The sequence below is a fragment of the Cnephaeus nilssonii genome, assembly GCF_951640355.1.
Source record: "Cnephaeus nilssonii genome assembly, chromosome: 19".
Taxonomy (NCBI): domain Eukaryota; kingdom Metazoa; phylum Chordata; class Mammalia; order Chiroptera; family Vespertilionidae; genus Cnephaeus; species Cnephaeus nilssonii.
Genome location: NC_137090.1, coordinates 23,042,799 through 23,066,877, shown reverse-complemented (window position 1 = coordinate 23,066,877; position 24,079 = coordinate 23,042,799). Strand labels below are relative to the sequence as shown.

At 39.6% G+C, this 24,079-nt stretch overlaps 1 protein-coding gene across 1 annotated transcript in view; it reads right to left on the bottom strand.

Moving 5' to 3' along the window:
* AATF (apoptosis antagonizing transcription factor) overlaps positions 1 to 24,079 on the bottom strand; it is a 90,744-nt gene that overhangs the window by 49,367 nt on the left and 17,298 nt on the right. The window contains exons 5-8 of the mRNA XM_079798431.1: positions 8,495 to 8,609; positions 7,111 to 7,312; positions 6,407 to 6,571; positions 4,225 to 4,308 (exon numbers count right to left, since the gene is read on the bottom strand). Of these exons, the coding sequence (XP_079654557.1) occupies positions 4,225 to 4,308; positions 6,407 to 6,571; positions 7,111 to 7,312; positions 8,495 to 8,609 (566 nt within the window). The remainder of the gene's footprint in view (positions 1 to 4,224; positions 4,309 to 6,406; positions 6,572 to 7,110; positions 7,313 to 8,494; positions 8,610 to 24,079) is intronic.

Genomic DNA, 24,079 nt, shown 5'->3' with positions numbered 1-24,079 from the left:
AGATGTCGGGATGTGATGTACGAGGCTAGGATAAGCTGTCGTAGCCTGCTGCCAAACAGTGGTAAGTGATTAAAGCCTGCACAGTTCTAAGCGCCATATTTAGAATCTGCGGGGTTTCAAGACTTGCACCCATTCCTTGCTGTGCTGCCAGATGTTGGCAACCGGTCCAGTTCCTACTGACTGTGCATGGATGGCAGCAGTTGGTACAGCAGCAAAGCAATCTGGAATGCTTCCGGAGATACTGTACATTAACAAGTGTCACCCATCATTCACCTTTACAGAAGGCTGAAACAACTCCAATTTGCTGCCACTTCCCTCTTGGGAAACAGCCAAGATAAAGTTGCGCCTGGCAGTCCCATTTGTTTCACTCAGGTGTTTCAGCTGCCTTGCTGACCTCTATTAGTTTAAGTTTTAATTTAGATTAACCCCAGCACCCCAATTAACCGGCAAGGGGAAAAGCTAAGATGTGAGTAGTCATAACTCTGAAATCAGAATTTACCGAAGTTAAAATTATTAATTGGGATGAAGGGCCAATCAAGTAATGCTATTTCTTTTTAAAAAGACCTCCAGGCCAAAAAATAATTTTTTTAAATCTTTCAGGCTAGGGATTGCCAGTAGAAGCAATTCTTTCCATAATTTCAGTTTATTTTATTAAGGCTATTTAATTTATTATATACTCTCCATTGAATAATGTACACTTCAAATAATGAAGACTGAAACATTTTTGATTGTCTCCCATGATCTCATACAACTATACACCATTAATATCCTATATCAGGTATTTCCTTTGACATTCTAGAACAAAATAGAGTTCCCTACTCTTCTGACAAATGGATATAATAAGAGAAGAAACGGAAAAAGGAATCAGGACCTCTGACTAGGAACACTTGAGGCTCCACCAATCCTCTTTCCTCTCATTACTTTTAAGACTCACTATGGTAATAATTTTATTGAACAACACAGAGTGAATAAAAAGATTAATAGAAAGTTTCTTTCTCTTTTTAGGACAAAACCAAAGGTATCTGCAATAAAGAATCACTTGTTCTACTGGGTTCACAGTGCAATTTTCCTAAGTTCCTTCCTTCATAGTCCATGTACATAATACAGTCATCATGGTTAAACCTTCAACAAGCAACTGCAAAATCTTTGCAAAAATTAAAACACTAAAAATTTAGCAGAGAAAAAAATTATCTTGATAAATAATGATTCAACAAAAACTGATATATCACTGCTGAGCAACCTCCTCAATTCTCTGGAGTTAGAAAGGATACATCCTAAAGCACATTTCATTAAGAAATATTACTAATCAAGAGACCCAGGATTATAAGAAATTATCTTAGTTCTTTAGAATAGTTCAAATGTTTAGTCTAGCTCAACATTCACTAACATCATTAACCTTTTGCACTCGGATGTCGAGTGTGACTCGACACGGTTAGCATTAGAATAAAGGAATCCAGAAAAAAGCAAGCGAGTGCAAAGGGTTAAAAAGAGCAGCATGTTAAGAGGTATGATGTCAGGGAAAGAATTGGGGGATGTTTGTGAAGAGATATTGAGAATGAAACCACATTTCAACTTCTACCAATGCTTTCTGTCTGCAAAGCACTACAACCTATATATCTATCTAACCTAATAATAGGCAAACATACAAATTGACCGCACCTTCGCTACGCCCACAGCCAATCAGAGCGAACAAGATGGCGGTTAATTTGCATATGCGGGCGCTGAGCAGCCTGGGTCCCGTAAACATCCTCCGGACCCAGGCCGATCAGAGCCTGTAGGCCCGCGCTTAGGTCCTGAGCGGCAGGGGCCCAGAACACCCCCTGGCCACTGGGAGCCTTGGCGGGCGGGAACATTCCCGCCCCCAAACACTTGCAGCAGTCTGGGGTCTGGGACCTAAGCCGCTCAGAGCCTGTAGGCCCTCGCTTAGGTCCTGAGCGGCAGGGGCCCCAGAACGCCCCCTGGCCAATGGGAGCCTTGGCGGGGCGAGAACATTCCCGCCCCCAAACACTTGCAGTAGTCTGGGGTCTGGGAAACATCCTTCAGACCCAAGCCGCTCAGATCCTGTAGGCCTGCGCTTAGGTCCTGAGCGGCCTGGGTCCCATAAACATCCTCCGGACCCAGGCGGATCACTTAGGTCCTGAGTGGCGGGGGGCCCCAGAATGCCCCCTGGCCACTGGGAGCCTTGGCGGGGTGGGAAGGTTCCCGCCCCCAAACACTTGCAGGGGTCTGGGGTCTGGGAAACATCCTCCAGACCCAAGCCGCTCAGATCCTGTAGGCCTGCGCTTAGGTCCTGAGCGGCCTGGGTCCCATAAACATCCTCTGGACCCAGGCCGATCAGAGCCTGTAGGCCCACACTTAGGTCCTGAGCGGCAGGGTCCCAGAATGCCCCCTGGCCACTTGGAGCCCAAGGGTGCAGGCGCCAAGGGGCTGGGTCCCGCAAACATCCTCAGGACCCAGGCCAGTCCGAGCCTGTAGGCCCCTTGCTTAGGTCCTGAGTGGCAGGGGTCCCAGAACACCCCCTGGCCACTTTGAGCCTATAGGTGCAGGAGCCAAGGGGCTGGGGGCGGGGCAGAAACATCCCCTGTCACAATAGTGCCCCCAGCCGCTTGGGAATGCTCCAGCATCAAGAGGCAGTTTGGGTCCACGTCCCCAGCCTGGCGCACATGATGGGGGGCTGGCTGCTGGCCTCTGGGGTGTGTGGAGACCCTTGGCGGCCACCGCTGCGTGCGGCCCAGGGGTCCCTGCATGCCCCCCAGCCTGGCGCCCATGGTCAGGGCTCATACAGGAGGCAACCAATCAAAGTGTCCCTCTCACATTGATGTTTCTCTCTGTCTCTCCCTCTTTCATCCACACTCTAAAAATCAATGGGAACATACCCTCAGGTGAGGATTAAAAAAAAAATGCATATCCTATGAAAGACACATCTTGAAAATGCCTAAAGAAAGTTGTCATTTTTTCTTGGTGAAGGGACTGAAGTCCGTGTTGATGAAAACACCTTGGTGGCTGTGGTGACTGGTAGTGGCTGCAGCAGCGGGGTGATGGGGCTGCTGCCTTCCCCTGATCAGCCCGGTTGCCTCCCACAAAGGAGCGTGGGGCACGGGCCTAAGCCATCAGTAGGACATCCCCTGAGGGCACCCAGTATGTGAGAGGGGGCAGGTTGGGCTGAGGGACCCCCAACCCCAGTGCACGAATATCGTGCACCGGGCCCCTAGTATATATATAAAAGCCTAAGCGACCGTTATGACCAAAGACTGAACTGACTGAAATGACCGGTCGACCAGTCACTATGACGTGCACTGACCACCAGGGGGCAGACGCTCAACAAAGGAGCTGCCCCCTGATGGTCAGTAAGCTCTCACAGCCAACCTCCTGTGGCTGGCCAACCTCCCGCGGTCCCTCTCCCTGTCCCTTGCCCCCAGCCGGCAGGCCCCAAACGACCTGGCCCCGATCGGGACTGGGTGAGACGGCCCCGATCGGCCCTGATAGCTGGCCAGGCCTAGGGACCCCACCTGCGCACGAAATCATGCACCAAGCCTCTAGTATTATTATAATCAACAGTAGCAATCTCAATACATACTTAACTGATTTGAACAGGCACAAAAATAAATTAAAGACAAGAGACTTAAGACTTAATAAGTAAGAGAACCAGAAGTACAATTAAAGAATTCTGAGATCCCAGCCCTTTAGCTCCATATTCTGATATAATAGTAAATAGAGGCCCGATGCATGAAAATTCGTGCAAGAGTAGGCCTTCCTTCCCCCGGCTGGTGGCACCGGTTTCCCTCCGGCACCAGGGACTCGGGCTTCCCTCCGGCCCCGGCTTCATCCGGAAGGATGTCTGGTCTAATTAGCATATTACCCTTTTATTATTATAGAATTATAGATAGGACAAAAACCAAATAACTGACAAAAAATCCTCCATTAACATTATCAAAATCAGTTAAGAAAGAATAGACCTGATTCAAAGTTGAAACTGTTTTACAGATAATTCACAATCTGTAACAACTAACAAAGAAGCTATAGCTATTTTCATTTCAAAAAGAAAAATATAAGACAAAAGAAAAGCAACAGATCCAGAACTACACAGTAAGTTAATTCTGAACACAGAAGTTTTAACTCCCTGTGTAACTCTATCCCCAAACCTTTTGGTCAGAGAAGTCGATCAGCTGTTTTAAAATGCTAAAACCTGATTTGCAACAAAAGAAAAGAGTGTAAAAATCATACCTGGTGGTAAAAATCATCATCATCAAAGATTTCTTCATCCAAGTCCTTCAGGTGGGCATTGGCAGGAGCCTGAGGAAGGATCTCCTATATCAATAAGAAGAAAAAGTGAATACCATTAGGTTATCTAAGTAATGTAGTACTATAAACATTCAAAGCACTGTTTTCCTTAAGATATAAAGAGCTCTTAAAATTAAAGAACAATCCAATTGAAAAATGGGCAAAAACATAAACAGGAACTTGACAGAATAAGAACCCCAAATAGTAAAAAAATCATTTGAAAATATGTTTAACTTCATTCTAATTATATATATATATATATATATATATATATATATATATATATATATACACACACACATACACACACACACATATGCAAATTTAAATGAAAAGACACCATTTTTCAACTCTAAAACTGGCAACACTCAGCACTGGAAAACACAGCTGGTGGGATTGGAAATTACAGCCTTTTTGGAGGCAATTCGGCAGCATTCATAGGGGTTTAAAATGCATATTCTCTTTGATTTAGTATTTCCAACTCAAGAAATCTATCCATATGTTCACACAAATACAAAAATATAAATGCTCAGGAATATTTACTATAGCACTGTTTTAAAATTTTAGATAACAAAAATATCCACTGTTTGAATAAATTATAGTACACATCCATACAATAGAATACTCTAGCCATTAGGAAAAATGAGGTAGATCTCTATGTAATGATATGGAAAAATATCTGGGATATATTAAATTTAAAAAATTGTAAGATTTTATAAATATAACATTTTATGTATTTACTAGCGTTCCCGTTGCAGGAAAAATCCTGCAATAGGGTTTCCTGCTGCACTCTACCCAGCCCTGCCTGCTCTCCTCCCTTGTCCCCCGCCCCGCGTTCTCCACGTTCTCCACCAGCCCCCCTGCTTTTCTAACTTCTCCGCCAGCCCACTCTCCTTCCTGCTCCCCTGGCCCCGCCTCCGCTCCTCCCTTCTCCCCCACCCCGCCTTCTCCGCCAGCCCACTCTCCTTCCTTCTCCCCTGGCCCCGCCTCCGCTCCTCCCTTCTCCCCCGCCCCGCCTTCTCCGCCAGCCCGCTCTCCTTCCTTCTCCCCCGGCCCCGCCTCCGCTCCTCCCTTCTCCCCCGCCCCGCCTTCTCTGCCAGCCCGCTCTCCTTCCTTCTCCCCTGGCCCCGCCTCCGCTCCTCCCTTCTCCCCCGGCCCCGCCCCTTCTCCCCCGGCCCCGCCTGCTCAACTTCCTTCTCCCGTGGCCCCGCCTCCGCTCCTCCCTTCTCCTCCCCTCCCCCGCTTGCTTGCTTCTCTGAAGCTTTGCTCCCTTCTGCAGCTCTTGGCTTCTTTCTACGTTGTCTTGATATGCAAATTAGCCGCCATCTTTGTTGGGGTAATTTGCATATTTGTCCTGATTGGTTGGTGGGTGTGGCTTGGCTGGTGGGCGTGGCGAAGGTGCGGTCAATTTGCATATTTGTCTATTATTAGATAGGATATACACATACATATTGATGTAATTTAGTTTAAAAGAAAAGGCAACCACATTTTAAATATGTATATTTATGTATGTTGCTATGTACATATCTTTCTGTGTCAGCAGAGAAATATATATATATATGAATGGAAAATAACCCAAAAGCATGTTACAACTATGAACATTGGTTAAATCTGAGGAGTAAAATGTTCAGACTAGGGGGAATTTTTCTTTTCATTTAAAATTCTTCTGAACTTAAGAAAGTATTAAATATATATTTCTACTATAAATAAAAGAGTTTCCTTTCAACAAAAGAATCTGACTATTCCAATTTTGGATCCTTTTCTGGAGTAGCCAAACATCCAATATAAAGCCTAAAGAACACACTTGCTTCAATACTGACATTTCTAAAGAAATTGCTTTAAAAATTAATTTTAAAATTTGGGTTACAAATGCTTCCATTACCAGACTCATATCAACTTCAAAATTAAGATAAGACTACACACATGTTAAGAATAGCTCCAAATTTTAAAACCATTTTTAAAAAACACACATTTCTTTAACAATCTAGTCGTGTTTTTCCCACTTTCTTTCATTAATTTTTCATATCAAGAGTAATACCTACAAGGAGGTGATCAGATTTTTCAGTTAATTAGCCTCACAGAAACTGTCCCCATAATCATCCTGCATGCATCACAGAGTTCTTACCGGTTGCCCTGGCAAAGTCTCCGGGACAGGCTGCGCTGCTGGCTCGGGTTTGCCAAGAACTTGGTAACTAGAACGCTTGGTCTGTGTCCTTCGAAGTAATCTTTCTTTGTCCATTAGAATATGATCAATCTGAGTCAAGATTGAGCGTTCAAAGGCACCAAAACCCTGCAACAACATTAACCAGTGTCAGATAATGCAGAAAGTCTGTGCTGAAGGCAGCTACATTGGTTTCTCTATCTTTCTGTGTCAGCAGAGAAATAGACAACCCTTCTTTCAAAAGAGACTTTCTGTTAAAGACTGAGTTTGTGAATGGCTATAATTGTTCTCAGAAAAAAAAAAGTGGCTAATAGATTGTATTACTTTCCTACACCCAGAGTTTAACTCCTGCTCCTTTAATAATATTTGTTTAACATCTGTTCTTTTAATAATAATTGTTTAACATCAACTTCTTTATTTGTATTTCCAACACTTGAACACTTACAAGGCCACAATTTCTAGAATAAAATATTCTTTCTAATAAAGTTAAAATCACAAGTCTGAATGGTATAAACCCCAATGGTAGGAATTCAGTAAATTTTTTTCTACAGAATGACTGTATACCACAGTGACATCATCCATACAAACGAGCTGTAGATCCAATTTCTTAGAACTGCTTCAGGTTGCCACAGCATGTTACTCACACATGTGCACACACACACACTTGCCTTCCCCAGTTTTCCAGAAGCCAGTTTGGTTTTATCATGCCACTTCTGAAGTGTGCGGTTCCTGTAAACTGTGAAGTCAGCAAAACGCTTTGCCATAAAGCCAGGATAGTCATCCATCTCCAGCTTCCTCTTTCGTGGGGCCCTTTTCTGCTTCTTCTTCTCTCCTACCAGCTCTTCATCTTCACTTGAAATCTCCTCCTCACTAGAAAACCAGGAAGAATAATGAGTCCAATATAAATAAACATTACCCACATAAAAAGCTAGACTTGCATGTAGTTGAGAGTATTTAGGCCTTCCCTATTTTGTCTACATGTTAAATAGAACCACAGATGTGATGGATTTTATTTTGTTTGAAAAGAATGTTCATGAGGTCAATCAAAACCTCATTTAACTTTTCAAATAAATATAACTGATTTCAAAATATTTCTTAAAAGGTAAGCAAATCATAAAATTACATGAGATTGCAAAAACATTATTAGAAATGCATATGAACCAATCCTATACTGGTTACAAGAGGGTCTTCAAAAGTTAAAACATATAATCATACTTTTATGACCTTAATCCCCAAATCAATAAAAACAAACGCCTCCCTATAACCAACTGTTCAAGACAACTGAATAATATTAGTGAGCCAGATGAAGAGAAGATGAATGTGAAGAAAACTCATAAAGGGGTAGGCAACAGAACCAGCATTAAGCCCCAATATTATGCGCAACTGCCATAAGAAAGTAATACAACCTCCAATTATATAGCCAATTACATTCACTGGATTACAGACCCGAACACACAGTAGGTACTCAATAAATGTGAGTTTACTACTTATCCCTCCAATTCCATAGAAAAGAATGAAGCAAAGGATAAACAAAAGGGAAAGCAGTAAGCAGGTACCATACACAGCAGGCTCAAACAAAGGGGCAGGGAGATGCTTCACTGAATGTGATCATTTCAATCAAGAAAGGGGTTTATTCTACTGTTTCCTGAAATTTTCCACCCTTCAAAATAACTGCTTCTTCCCTCAGTGAAAAGAAGATGGTTGTGACCAGAGATTCCATGGTATGGGCACAAAGTGCTTCATAAACATTAATTAAGCATTGACATTAAAATGTGCTTTCATCTACTAATTTCAATAGCTCTAAAGAGAAGGCAAGTCTTTTGCTGAAGTCACAAAGAGAATGAGGCACAGCTAAGTATAAAAATTCAAAACTTAATTCCCAATTCTTGTGCTATCCTGGCCAAAAGAGCAGGTAAATATAAGTGGCTCTATTTTACTAACATTTAAGTCTGGTATCTGCATGGAAAGGACTTAGCTTTCTTTTTCATAAATGATGGTTCACTATTCAGATGAAAAGAAAACAAGCAACTCCACAGCTGCATTCCTCCTTACCTTTCTGCTTTGGGCTTTGTCCCATCTACTAGGTACCTAGTGTCGGGGTACTGGAAGAGCAGCTCTTCCTGAAGACCTACCAATGACCTCAACAATGCTTTAAGTGCCTTGTGACCTGGGAAATAAAGCACAGAGAAGGAACAATTATCATGGCTCCTGAGCAGCTCTGGCTCAGGGTTAAGAGTGGGGGCAGGCACAGGGTATGCAGGGACTAAGAACAACAACCTGAAGAGGAAGGCATTGTTATTATTTCCTTTTGCGAATTCTGTTTTTCAAAAATATGTTCTTACCTGGCTCTCCTCATAGCCAACAGGATGCATTTGTAAAGAAGTTCATCAGGATTCAGTATATAGTCTATGGCTAAGCACTTTCAGAATAAAAACTGGCCCTCTGAGAAGTGAACTCTTACCTTCTTTATCAGCCTAGTCCTACTAAAGTGGCTAATGACAATGGTCATCACTACTTATGTGTTGATAGCACTCTGACATCTCTCCCAAGCTCAAACTTTCACATTTCCAGCAACTCCAAGAAAATCTTCACATGGATGCCCCATCACTCCTTCATATATACCATTTCAGAAACAGAACCTTTTTCTTCCTAATACTTCCTGGTCTGATTTTTCTCTTCTCTGTTTAATGTGTTTTCATAGATCACTGACATTTTGGTGCCCTTATTCTATACATTTAATTGATTAAAATTGTATATTTTTCACACTAATAGTTATCTCTGGCCACGCTTCTATCGCTCCTTCCCTTTTCCCCTTAAATAACTGCAGTCTTCTCACAAGTAACCCTACTTTCATTTAGCAACCCCTACATTCATTTTTGTTTTACAATCCACACTAACTTCAGCTTAAGTGATTTTTATAAGTCTTGTTCTATCATTTCTGCTTCTACCCGGCCCAGAATGAATGATACTATTTACACTCCAACTTGTTTCATCAATGGTACACCAACACCTGAGTTAAACAAGCTAACCTTGTGAGACAGCCTTCTCAGATTGGTCAGAAGGAAATCAATAACCCAATAACTACGTTGTATCCCTTCAAATACTCTGCATATAAGACTACATAAATACTTCCTTGTTTAAAATAAGACCCTTGGTCACAGCTTTTCTAAATTCTGTATTCTAATCCTTTTATAATCAGTGTATATCCGTACCACTTGGGAACATCTGCAGTACATAATATTACCCAAAAAATCCAAAAAGCCTTGTGTTCCAAACCAAAATTCCAAATCTATTGCTCTGTCTCTTAAAAAACAACAAAACAAAATGTTCACCAAATATGGAAACAACTTATACTCATGAAGAAAAAATACAGCATTATTCTTTGTTCTGTCGGCTTTCAAGAAATGGATTAAGTATAAACAAGATGATAACACAGGCCAGAAGGAAAAATAGGACAAAGATGTAACAATTTTAAAGCCTAAAATCAGTCAGTCTAAATGTGCTAAGTGTATAAGTAGAACAACACAAATTATGTAAATATATATGGGAAATTTTAAAAGGAATGAGTAGAACAAAGAATACAAATGATAATTACAAATATTAGGTTACCACAAATGGTCATCTGTGAAAAGACCCGAGAATTGTTAAGAGATATTCCAAGTAGCTAAGGTTCTAAAGTATATATTGTAGCAAGAACATTAAGAAAATAGAAAAGACACTTATACTTGGAAGAAAGCCCATGAAAATGGAGAATTGTCATCTCATCCAAATTCTATGTATTAACCACTATTTTATAACTTCTTTTCTAGAAATGTCTGTATCTTAAGAGACAGGGCCCATGTTTTCCAAAGTGAAACCACAAATCAATTTTACATTTGCACACTAGTTTCTAAAATTCCCAAGACTCAACTTTGAAAATATTATGCTAAGTGAAATAAGCCAGTGGCAAAAGGGCATATACTGTATGATTCCACTTACATGAGGTACCTAAAACAGTCACATTCATAGAAAGTAGAATGGTGCTTGCCAGGGGTTGAAGGGAAGGGGGAATGAGGACTTATTGTTTAATGGATACAGTTTCAATTTGAGATTATGAAAAAGTTCTAGAGATGGATAATGGTGATGGTTGCATAACAATGTGAATGTACATAATGGTACTGAACTGTACACTGAAAAACGGTTAAAATGGTAAATTTTATGTCATGTATATTTTACCACAATTAAATAAACACTTTAAAAAATCCCAAGACCAGAGTATAATAAATAATTCTACCATCCTGGACAAAATAATCTACAATCCCTCAATCTTGAATTCAGTCAAAAAGAACAGGGGGAAAAGGGAATATTATTCAGCCTTTAAAAATAAGGAAATTCTGACACATGCTACAATATGGATGAACCTTGAGGACACTATGCTAAATGAAATAAGACAGTCACAAAACAACAAATACTATATCATTCCACTTATATAAGGTACGTAGAGTAGTCAAGTTCATACAAACAGAATATTGAAGAGTAGTTTCCAGATGTTGGGGCAGAGGGAAATAGTGAGTTGTTGTTTTAATGAAGTGTAAAGATTTTTAGCTTTGCAAGATGAAAAGGTTCTAGAAACTGGTTGTACAACAATGTAAATATACTTAACACTATTGAACTGTACACTTAGAAATGATTAGTAAGGTAAATTTTATAATGCATTTTTTTTGCCACAATAAAAAATTTAAAAGAACAGAAAAGGCAAGTGCCTGTCCCTTACTTCCACTAGGTACCATGTGTCATGTTCTAAAATATGAAATGAAGAACCATGCAGGGAAGAAGCTGCAGAGCAGTCCATAATGTTTATAGCTGCTTGCCCCCAACAAGCAAGTCATAATTTGACTCTAACATGTAACATAACCAAGAATTGTGAAAACATCCAATGAAAGCCTAGTACTTTAAGGGCCACTCTCAAATAGCTATACAAGCCCTTTTATTTTGTTCAAGTCAGTTTTTAAAAATCCATTGCAGATATATTAGACAGCCTATCAATCCAACAAGAAAGCAGAGAGCCAATATCAGTAAATCAAAGTGTGCCTTTCTGTTAATACTCTCTCATATGTTCTCATTTTATACACCCCTTCACCCAGTCAGAAAGTAGCCCTGAAGTATTTAAGCTCCATTCAGGGATAGCACCACCATGCATCAAAGTGTCAAGAGACCTACCAGAGATGAAATCTGCAATTCTGTGCTTCTAACCACACCAAAAAAAAAAGTTTATCAAAGTAAAGTCACTAGTGGCCAACACATGGACAACGGACAACTTCCTGTAAAGAGATTTAGAAGAAAGAACCCAATCCTCATTTCTTTGCAATATCAGGGCCACATTTCCTCCTAGTAAGATTTTATGTAAAACCTGAGGAGACAAGGAGCAATCCTTTGCTGGACGTGGTAGGCCTCCTCAAAGCCACAACTGACAAGAGTGAGGAAAGACTCTCTCTGGGAGGCTCAAATCTAACAGTGAATTCTTCCCAGACAAAACCAAGACAAACCCTCTTTATCATTCATATAGTGCTGAATTCTGTTTGTTCAACCCTATAAATTATAAAGAGAATGGAATCAACAGTTTCTAATTCACTTCTAATTTTTTATCCATTACTGTTACAGTTAGTAAGTTTTTAAAAGCAGCAAAGATGCATATACTTTCTTCTCTCTTCTTCTTGGCAAGTATACCAAAAAAAAAAACAAACAACAACAAAAATAGAGACTGTCAAAGATATATGTTTATTTTGCCCTCTATGGTCAATTTCCAGAAGAGAGCAAGAAGAACATATGCCTCACCGTGTTACCAAGATTCAACCTAAGCATCTAGGCACCAGCTTTAGGAATAATTTTCCAAGCAGATAGTAAATAGAAAGAGTGCTTTACTAAGGGTCAGGAACCCCACATTCTAACTGACATTATCACTAACTAGTCATTTTATAGACTGAGTGGACCAATGTAATCTCTTTGAGTCTCAATTTTCTCATCTATAAAACACAGATAATCCTTTGCCTGTTTATCTCACAAAAAAATAACAAATGTTTTTTTATATATTAAGGTATTTAAAAAAGTTTTAATATTATAAAGATGGAAAGAATATTAGCATAAAAATCATCATTTCACATGGTGAAAATTCTTAAGCTCTGCTTGTACTGATCTATAGCACTAGGGCTGAGCTAGTACTCACAGTCCTATATTAAGTATTCATTTGCATGCTACCCATATGCAAGCATTCTATATAGAAAATGTCACCAATCTAAAAACCATTTTCACCTAACAGCTTTATTTTTCCCCCTGATTCATCTAGGCTGTCCAACAAAAACAAAATTGTAGGCAGAGAATAAGTTTGGACATGGGTGCACAGTTCATTCATTAGATTATAACCCAATACGTAAAACTTTGGTAAGGCGGTGGAGGTGGAATGGGAAGAGTGAATATATAAAGTAAAATAAAGCTTACCTTATCAGTTTTTAAATATCTATACTGTTATTTTTAAAATAATATGCAAACATACAATTATTTATGTACAATAAAATGCCACATCCCTATTACCCCCAGATAAATATATTGAACTAGAATGTACATATTACAAGGGCATTTTTTTTTTCTCCTTCAAAAGTAACTCTAGAACTAGAGCTAAACTATAGGTCAAAATGACACACAATATATTGGCCTGAGAACAATACTTTTCATTCAAATCCACACAAGCCTGCCACTTGCACTAGTCATCCCCGGCAATTAATCCCCCAAGAAAGACGTTTGATTAAATCTTTTCAAGCAAATCCTTTGCTTTGCTTTTGTTAGTTCACTTCTTGTCAACATCTATTAAAATATGCCTTTAATTCTCCCACAATCTTAAAAAACACCGATTCCACTGTCTTCAACTTTAATCAACTGTATGGCCAGCATTTTTCATTTCATAATAATGTGCTGCTTGGAATTCAAGAGGCAGGCTCAGCATCAATCATCTGGTAAGAATTTTTCCACTGCAATAAATATGCAAATGAGGAGAGCCAGTCAGTCGTATTTCAGGCCCGACTTGCTAGTGTTTTAAAAAAGACACAAATTTATTAATTGCCGGTGGCCAGAGGAATCCTATTACTTTGGGCATTGATTACAAAGCTGTGTGAGTGATTATTGTGCAACTCGCGGGCTACCCAGGCATGAGGAAAAATTATTAAAGCAAGGCAGAGATTATCAACTCAGAATAACAATAAGCCTTAACATTTAGGCCCTAACTTCTTCAACAAAGAATTACGTGAAGGCTCCACTGTATCATAATTCCAAATTCTGTCAGTATTACTGTTTGGGCTTGTACTTTATTCCCCACGCAGAATGGTGTTACCAGTAAGAAAGAGTACAGCAGGTAACAAATTCCTCAACACCAACCATATGGATGAGTTGTTACCATTTCCAATGTGTGTCCAACTAGAATTTTTATATATCCATGTATGAATACATATATACAGATGTGTGCACATACTGATTCCCAGGTATAGATACATGGCTGTGTTATTATTGAGGACTGTGGTTTTAACTGGAACAGTATAAGGAGTACTGTCCCATTGTGTTGGCTGGTTCTGTGAACCAAAAGCAGAATTTTTTTTTAATGGTACAAAATAACCACCAGGATAACATTTTCAAAGCAGAGCATGGAGACTTATATTCTAAATCATGACGGCTAAGCCAAAAGCAGACTGGGGTTTTCATACCTCTGAGGGTACCACAGTAGAAGGCATGCAATCTATGCAGAGGTCTATGGAGAAAAAGGTTTGATAGGCTAATACGGAATGCAAAGTGTTTTTGTGAGAAACATTCAGCCCAAGACATATTAAATCAAATCAGAAAGAGGACTCAGTGGGCAAAACTTATTTTTTTCTCTTAAGAGAATGATGTGGGGAGTTGGGGGAGTAAGTGGAAGTTGAAATAAGGGAGAGATGAAGAGACACATGATAAAATATATTGGGTGAGCCCCTCACAGAAAGAAACAAAAAGAAAAAATCCTTAACATTTTACATTACTGCCACACTAAGTAACATGATAGATAGTGTGCATTTGAGTTCTGTGGAGGGACATCCCACTCAAGCTGTAATTTCTGACCAGGCATGAATTTATAAGGAGGGGAAAAGAACTGCAGAATTTCTTAGGTTTCCCTGAATACTCTCTCGAACACCTTGATGAAGTGTGTCAATAAATCCTTAAAAAGCCCTATAGGACACAGCAATCTAACTGATCAATGTACTTTCCGAAATCCACTACAGTTACCTTCCACTTCATAGTTCCTAGACAACCTCCATTGCTCTGGAGTACTTCCCTAACAAGGGAAATTGATTACCCCCCTTTAAAAAGAAAGAGTAACCACTCAGAATATGAGGTACTTCAAATCCAAGTTTATTTACAAGTAAGGGTTTAACTGCCTAACAGGAGTTCCCCGGGAGAGTGGGATACTCTTTTATCTGATTAGATATTTTATATGCATATATTACTTTTATAACTTAAAATACTATTTAAAGTTAACTTTAAAGTAAGAAAACTTATTAAAAATAAAATTAGAACCACAATCCAAGTCACCCTCTCTTTCATATAAAATAGTCTGACCCCTTCACATTAAAAAGCCTTTAAATAAACAGACTCTTAGGTAGTGAAACTATTCCTAACTAAATGCCAAAATTCTCCATAGAGTACAGGTCTGGAAATTACTCCTTTGAAAATGGGGATTCAGAGAATACCTTCCTGAAAATGAGGATTCCCATGCAGAATTAATCACTCCTTTCTCAGTATCATTCATGTCACTGCCACCACACTTATACTGTATCATGAGTCTGACTTCACTGCACTGTTAGCAGCTCGAGAGCAGAGACCTCACCCTATCACTCTAGCATCCAACATATCGCCTGGGCCATAAAAATATCCTACAATATTTTAGTTCTAGAAAAAGGATGCCTAGGTCACATGGCAGAACATCTTATTACACTATCATTTCCAAATCTAATGCTGACAAGCAAACAAACTATGGACTCCGTATCTGCTAACTGTGATAAATATGTATCCTCCACAAGCTGACCTTTGTTAACAGAAGCAAAGTAATCGAACTGAACTTTTCCCTTATTATAATACACCAACTATAATTGTATAGGTTACTCCTAAGAGTCTCAAAACCATCTTACCAAATTGAAGAACCTAAAATTGTTACAATGTATTCTCATGAAGATTTAGTAGTTATCACCACTTAGAGCAGTGGTTCTCAACCTTTCTAATGCCGCGACCATTTAATACAGTTCCTCATGTTGTGGTGACCCGGTTGAGAACCACTAGCAGGGTCGCCTAAGACCATTGGAAAACACAGATATTTACATTACGATTCATAACAGTAGCAAAATTACAGTTATGAAGTAGCAACGAAAATAATTTTATGGTTGGGGGTCACCACAACATGAGGAACTGTATCAAAGGGTCGCGGCATTAGGAAAGTTGAGAACCACTGACTTAGAGCGATAAACTAAGGCTCAGACAATAAAAGTTAGTTTTCCTTTTTTTAATATTAGGAAGATTAAGCATTATTTATTTGCCGACTCAAAATGAAACACTTGGAGAGGATGCTTTCATGTAAACAAAAAACAAAAAAAAACACTTAAATGATTTATGCTTTAAAAGTGGTTTACCCATCTCTACACCTTACTATGAGCTCCTTGAGGCAAGGACTATGAACCTTGGTATGCTTGGTGTTGGCAAATGGTGGACTCTTATGTTGCTGACTGAATAACTGAAAAAATGATACTGTAATATTTTTCTTGGCACGTACTTTTTGTATGTGCATTTCAAGTCATCAAAGAACTAACTGTACTAGTAAGTGCAGAATTTATTTATATAACCCTTTTAGGAAGAGGGAAACAAATACTTTGGCCATAGAACTACAGTCTAAGAAAAGAATGTACTATCACTATGAAGATTAACAGTTAACACTAAGAACCTACTAAGTAGCAGGCACTAGCCCCTAAGCACTTTGTATGTATAACTCATTTAAATCCTCACAACAACCCTTTGATTAGGTACTATTATTATACTACCACTAAAGGCCTGGTGCACAAAATTCGTGCACAGGTAGGGTCCATAGGCCTGGCCAGTGATCAGGGCCGATTGGGACAGGGCCTCCCTTCCCTGGCTGCCGGTCAGGGCCTTCCTTCATTCTGTGCCGGCTCCTGGTGGTCAGCACACATCATAGCTAGCGATCAAACTCCCAGTCTCCAGGTCAAATTCCCGAGGGGACAATTTGGATATTAGGCTTTTATATATATAGATAGAAGATTACTGGTATACAGATGAAGAAAATGAAACACTCCTACAAGCTTAAAAAAAAAGCCTGCACATTTTTCATTTTCTAGGTCAATGTATATGTATGGGTACAAACTACCTGGAAAACAAAGTGTAATAAAATTTCAATTACTAAAAAATGACAAAACGGTCCTCCCCTTACACAATTAAACACACACACACACACACACACACACACACACACACACACGTGAGGCTCTGTTACAATGTTATGTCCAGTCCTAGCCGGTTTGGTTCAGTGGAGAGAACATCGGCCTGAGGAATGAAGTGTCCCAGGTTCGATTCTGGCCAAGGACACATGCCTGGGGTTGCAGGCTCAATCCCCAGTAGGGGTGTGCAGGAGGCAGCCAATCAATGATTCTCTCTCATCATTGATGTTTCTCTCTCTGAAATCAATAGAAAAAAGAAAAGATAGCAAAGTATTGCTTTTAAAGAAAGAAAAAGTAGATTTATATTCATTAACATGGGAAGATAAAAGCATAATATCATTTATGGCTTTTAAAAAAGTTTAAATTGACATAAAGTATATGGAAAAATATATACCAAATTGTTAAATATAGTTATCTCTGAAGAGCACTATTAAGAGTAGGGAAAAAGGGGACTTGTTTAATCCATGTTACATATTTCAGTATTGTTTGGGGGCAGGGGTCAGTACTATCTGAAAAAACTTTTTTACTACAAACAAATTTTATTTTTATGATTTTTTAAAAATATATATATTTTAATGATTTTTTACAGAGAGGAAGGGAGAGGGATAGAGAGCTAGAAACATCGATGAGAGAGAAACATCGATCAGCTGCCTCCTGCACACCTCCTACTGGGGATGTGCCTGCAACCAAGGTACATGCCCTTGACCGGAATCGATCCTGGGACCCTTCAGTCTGCAGGCCAACACTCTATCCACTGAGCCAAACCAGTTAGGGCTTTTTATGATTTTTTAAAAGGCAATGAAGATTAAATAAATATATTTCAAAATACAGAGAGGTCTGCTAAGGTAGATGTAATTCTTTCTGTCAACAGAAAATCAAACAAGGAGAAACATTAAAATAAAAGCAGGAAAGATTAGAGGTGGCCAGAAGATTGATTGACAAGGAGACTATCCACCCCTATAACAGTTTAAAATTTCCCCTGAATGATTCCCAAAGAAATACCAAAAACCAATAAATGTAAGGGAAAAATTGTTTATCCTCTTTAAACACTGGGAAATAAAAATTTTTTAAAATGTAAATTAAAATAAGCAGAAACCATTTTCCATCTATCAAAGTGACAAAGATGAAAAAAATAAGATAAAATTCAGTATTGACAAGGAAAAGGGAAACTGACATTCATATAAAGAATGTAAAAATGTGAACTAATATAACTTTACTGGAGGGCAACTTGGCGATACAGATCAAAAGCCTAAAAATTTAGTATATCCTTAGAACACATACTAATTCCACATACAAAAATTTATTTTATGCAATAACATAATCATGGATGTGAATAAAGATTTAGTAACAATGATGTTTATTATATTATTTATAAAAATGAAAAACTGGACACAATCCAAATGTCCAACAATAAATAATTGGTTATGTGATGGAAAGTCTATGCTAGCATTAAAAATAATGCTGTAGAGCCCTGGCCAGGTAGCTCAGTTGGTTAGAGCTTCATATCCATACACCAAGGTTTTGGGTTCCATCCCTGGTCAGGGCACATACAAGAATCAACCAATGAATGCATAAATAAGAGGAACAAGAAATTGATATTTCTCTTCTCCCCTTCTCTCTCTCTCTCAAATCAATAAATAATAATAATAATGTAGAATAATATTTAATGACATGAAAAAATATTCATGATCTCTGTTAAGTAGGAAAAAACAGATTGCAATATAGAATATAATTCCATTTTTGTTCTAACTACACACCCACAAGGGGGAAAAAACTAGAAAAGATACACATACCCACACACCAAAATATTAAAAGTACTTAACGCTAGCTGCTGGGATCAGAGAGCATAATTTCCTTACTTTTTTGCTTGGCCATTTTCTGGATTTTATATAATGAATATGTACTATATTTATAAGAAAAATAAATCTGTTTATCTATTTCTTTATCACTTAAAAGGAGAGGAACTAGGTCAGGTGATCTCCCGAGGGCCCTCCTAGCTCTCTTACTGAAAAAACAGTATGCAGGAAAAATTGAAGGATGCATTTACTACTTGCACTCTAAGCTTCCGTTTTACAACAAATTCATCTCCGTGGCACTCCTGACTTCATTCCTTTAAGCTTTGACCTTTATTACCTCACACTTTCTTGGAAAAAATAAAATAAAATAGTTAAACTATAGGTATAGTGATTGGCCAAGAGCAAACCTGTTTCTGTACTAGCTTTACATCTAATGGTGTGACCTTAACTAGTTACTAACCTGTCCAAGACTTGATTTCCTCATATGTGCAGCACAGTTATTAGCACCTATTTCACAAGCCTCTGTGAGAACTAAATGAGACATTTGTGAAGAACTTAATACAGTACATGGAGAGTAGTGCACAATTGACAAATGGGAGCTATTTTTATTATTTTTAGTGTATACGTGCATCTAGCATTATACTTACACAATACTTATAAGATGGACGTAAATTGATTATCCCAATTCTCAAAATATCCCAAAATATTTGATGGCTTTCTATTCATGTTCTTATATCTTACTAGAGGCCCGGTGCATGAATTCATGCACGAGTGGGGTACAGCCAGCCCACCCCAGTCAGGGCCGATCAAGCTGGGCCGGCCAGGGGGAGGGGCTGTGGGCGGTTGGTGGGCCAGCCCTGCCCCCAATCGGGGTAGGGGGGCCGATCAGGGGTGGGGCTGGCCAGGGAAAGGGGCTGCGGGTGGTTGGCCGGCTGGCCCCGCCCCATGGTCGAACTCCTGGTTGAACTTCCAGTCGAGGGGACAATTTGCATATTAGCCTTTTATTATATAGGCCTTAGAGGCCCGGTGCACGAAATTCGTGCACGGGGGTGGGGGACTGTCCCTCAGCCCTACCTGCACCCTCCCCAATCTGGGAGCCCTCAGGGGATGTCCTACTGGGGATCGGGCCTAAGCCTCAGTCTGGCCTCCCTCTGCAGGAGGTGACCAGGCTGATTAGGGGAAGGCGCCACCCCCATCACCCCGCTGCTGCTGCCACTGCCGGCTGCTGTAGCTGCCAAAGTGTTTTATTCAACACGGACTCGTCCCTTCACCACGAAAAAATGACAACTTTCTTTAGGCATTTGCAAGATGTCTCTTTCATAGGATATGACATCTCTTTCTTTCTTTTTTTTTTTTATCCTCAACTGAGCATATTTTTCCATTGATTTTTAAGAGAGCATGGAAGAGAGAGGGAAAGACAGAAAGACACATCAATGTGAAAGGGACACTTCAATTGGTTGCCTCCTGCATGAGCCCTGAATTGGGCCCTGGCCAGGAAGGAGACTGCAACCTAGGTATATGCCCTTGACCGGAATAAAACCTGGACCCTGCAGTTGGCAGGCCGAGGCTCTATCCACTGAGTCAAACTGGCTAGGGCAGGATATGACATTTCTTAGCCCCTCCAGCAGTGGACCTTCATTTTTTCCTCCAGGAGTGAGGTGGAAAAACCCTAGATGGCCTTCTTGGATTCTTACGACCCAAGTTACCAAGAACACTGAGAGTGGTGTACGGGGAGCTTAGCCAATGAGCGGTCAGAAAAGGTGTTTCCTTTGCAGCTCACGCGCAGAGGCGGGACTGCTGGCGTACGCGGCTGGCAGGCCCTGTTCTCTCTGGGCCTGCGCCATCCATGGCTTGCCTCACCGCGCACGCAGTCCCCTCCTGCCCACCTGCACACGCAGCCTCCTCCTGAGCGGTCGTGACATCACGGCGTCCTGGCTAATTTGCATATTACCACTTTATTTTTATATATATCTATATAGATATATATATAGATAAGTCATACTGAAGACACCAGAAATACTTTATAATTACTGGAGTAGAACATTTGTCTCTGCCCTTTCCCCAGCCCTCACCATAGCTGACATTTATGTAGCCTAGATTATGTACCATCTGTAGGGTGTAAGAACCTTTAAAAACTATCTGAGCCCAGCTGGTGTGGCTCAGTGGTTGAGCATTGACCCATGAACCAGGAGGTCATATTTCAATTCCCGGTCAGGGCACATACCCGGATTGCCAGCTCCATCTCCAGTACGGGGTGTGCAGGAGGCAGCAGATCAATGATTTTCTCATCATTGATATTTCTCTCTCTCCCTCTTCCTTCCTCTTTCTGAAATCAATAAAAAATATAGTAAAAAATATTTAAAAACAAAACAAAACTGAACAGCATCTCTACCTCTAAAAATTCCCCTTGCATAAAACAGAATGAATAGCTAGTAAGAACTTTTCTCAAAATAGTAGCAATTTGGATTTATCTAGAGGCAAATTTACTCAATTGCCCCCAGGAAAAAAATCTGGTAGATTTGAGACTAAACACTCAGCAAAACAATCAATGTTATATGAAAGGTAATTAAAATTTATCAAAGAACTCAGCTACAATCCAGTGTTGTCCAAGTACAACAAATTTTCAAAGCAAATCATCTAGGCAAACTTATGTGGAGATAGGTTATAAATTATAATTATAATAATCAAGAGAGAATTGTGTCTTAAACGTATCATGATACAGACTTTCTCTAAGATAATTCATAAGTAACATTATAGCCTTTTTTTCCCCCTCACACTGCCTGCTACCCCCTATCCCATCTCCTCTCCTTGTCAAACTTCCATTAACACTTAATGGAAAAGTAAATCTAGTGAGAGAAAATATATACACATTAAAATGTCTGTAATAATACACCCCACAGTATTTTCTCTGAGGAGGAGGTGTAGGGATTTGGAAAACTGGGAGAACTTTTACTTTCTCCTTTACGTATTTTATTGTTTACGTATTATATTGTTTACGTATTTTTTAAATTTTATTTATTGATTGGCTTTGAAAGAGAGAGAAAGGGACAGGGGAAAGAGAAACAATGATTTGTTGTTCCGCTTATTTATGCATTCGTTGGTTGATTCTTGTATGTACCCTGACTGTGGATCGAACCCCCAACCTTGGCATATCAGGACGACACTCTAACCAACTGAGCTATCTGGCCAGGACTTACATATATATTAATGGAAGAGCATAAGGACAAACTAAATTAAGTCCTATAAAATCCCTAGCAAGTTTATAATTTCAGGGAAAAAATGTCTCTACACTTTTGAAAAACGCTTTGCAGCTTCACATAGTATTTTTAAAGATAGACTGGCTACTATTAGAAAAATACATTACGAGTAGATAAGCATTAGCCATGGTTAAAACTGAAAAGAAAGAACCTGATGAACCAGTGAACTGATTTCGTGTTTCCAACTGCTATTCATATTCCCTTTCTTTTTTAACTGCCTTTCATTCTTCAACTCCCTTTATTTTTAAGAATAGTTTATTGATTTTTTTAGACTGGGAGAAGAGAGAAACATCCATGTGAGAACATAACATCAATCTCCTGTCTCCTGCAGGCCCCCTGCTGGGGGGTCAAGCCCACAACCCAGGCATGTGCCCTGTGGGGAATCGAACTAGCAACTCTTGGTGCACAGGACAACACACAACCAATTGAGCCACCCGAGCCAGGGCTACACTCCTTTCTTACACACCAAGATGGAGACCACCTCTGGTTTAGACCAAGGATTCCATACACTGAGAAACTTGCATCTTGCACTTTTACCATGTAAATAATGCACAGATCCTACGGGAACATGCCAAACACTAGGATTCTTAATTAATGGAGCTCTTTAATGTGCAAATCAGGAACAAATTGCAAGTTCTGACTTGCATTGATTATGAAAACAATTGAATGAGCAAGACCCTAAAAAATACCCACACACAACAGAATCCTAAGTCTTTGAAGAGACCAAAAGAATACAAAGCTCTCAAACCAGTCAAGTCTGACCAATGTCCAAAATGCAAACCTAAAACAGTGCTGCTCACTAGTACACAATGAATTAAAAAACCAGAAACAAAAAGCCAACAGTTTAATCAGAAAGCAATCACTATAAAAGCATCTATTCCACCAACACTTGCATTAAGCAGAAAAACGAGTGTTTACTCCAGAAGCTCATACACACTGTTTTAAGGAAGGGAAAAAACACACTCTCTATGTCCACACTTATATGTATATAGGTATAACAAAACAATGCTGTCTCTTTAAAAAGAAATTCATCCTATATAAATTATAGCCATAAACTTTTCCTGCAGTGCAGCCTAATTAATTCTTGTTCTATACACAAAGGGAAATGCTGGGTGACAAATGGGTGTGAGGCCAGAAAGCTGCCAGGTCTGCAAAACATTTTCTACTTCAATTTATAAGCAATTTTGCAGTAAATCATCAACCAGAACCTGGAATCTCAGGAATCTCTGAGTGTCCAAACCACATTATATCATATCACTTATCAAAGAGAGAAGGAAAAAGAGTTTAAAGACATCTCATTTTTCAGTTCTAACCCACATCAAAATCTAGAAGCTCTGTGTAATCTATTATTCTCTTCTGGGTCAGGTTTTAGTACCAAAGATATATATTTCAAGCAAACATGACAATATAGGTTGATGCAGCCCATTCCTCCATCCCTAGAAGTACTGTATCACATATCCATTACTATAAGAAATATTCCCAGAGTTATCTGGGAATCAGCACACAACTATTTATAGCCCCTCCCTCAATCCAAGCAAAATGTTCACAATCAAGCCAAACTGCAGGGTTCAGCAGTGAGCCACTGTGGAAAAACAGGTGGGATACACTCCAAGGAAATGAGGCTACTGAAGAGGAAAATAGAAACTACAAAGAAGAAAGCAGAGCTGCCCCTATATAATCAAACCCTTCCCCCGCCCCTAACCTCTGCCAGCTCTCCATCCCTTTTTTTTCTTTTCTTTTTTTTAAAAAACTTATTTTAAAATATATTTTTTATTGATTTCTTACAGAGAGGAAGGGAGATAGAGAGTTAGAAACATCGATCAGCTGCCTCCTGCACACCCCCCACTGGGGATGTGCCCGCAACCAAGGTACGTGCCCTTGACCGGAATCGAACCTGGGACCCTTCAGTCCACAGGCTGACGCTCTATCCACTGAGCCAAACCGGTTTCGGCTCTCCATCCCTTTTCGACAGAATGTCATCAGAATGGAATTTTGAAGTACATAATTTATTTTTTTTATTGTTTAAAGTATTACATATAGTATTACATATGTCTCCTTTAAAGTACATAATTTATTAAAACTAGACTC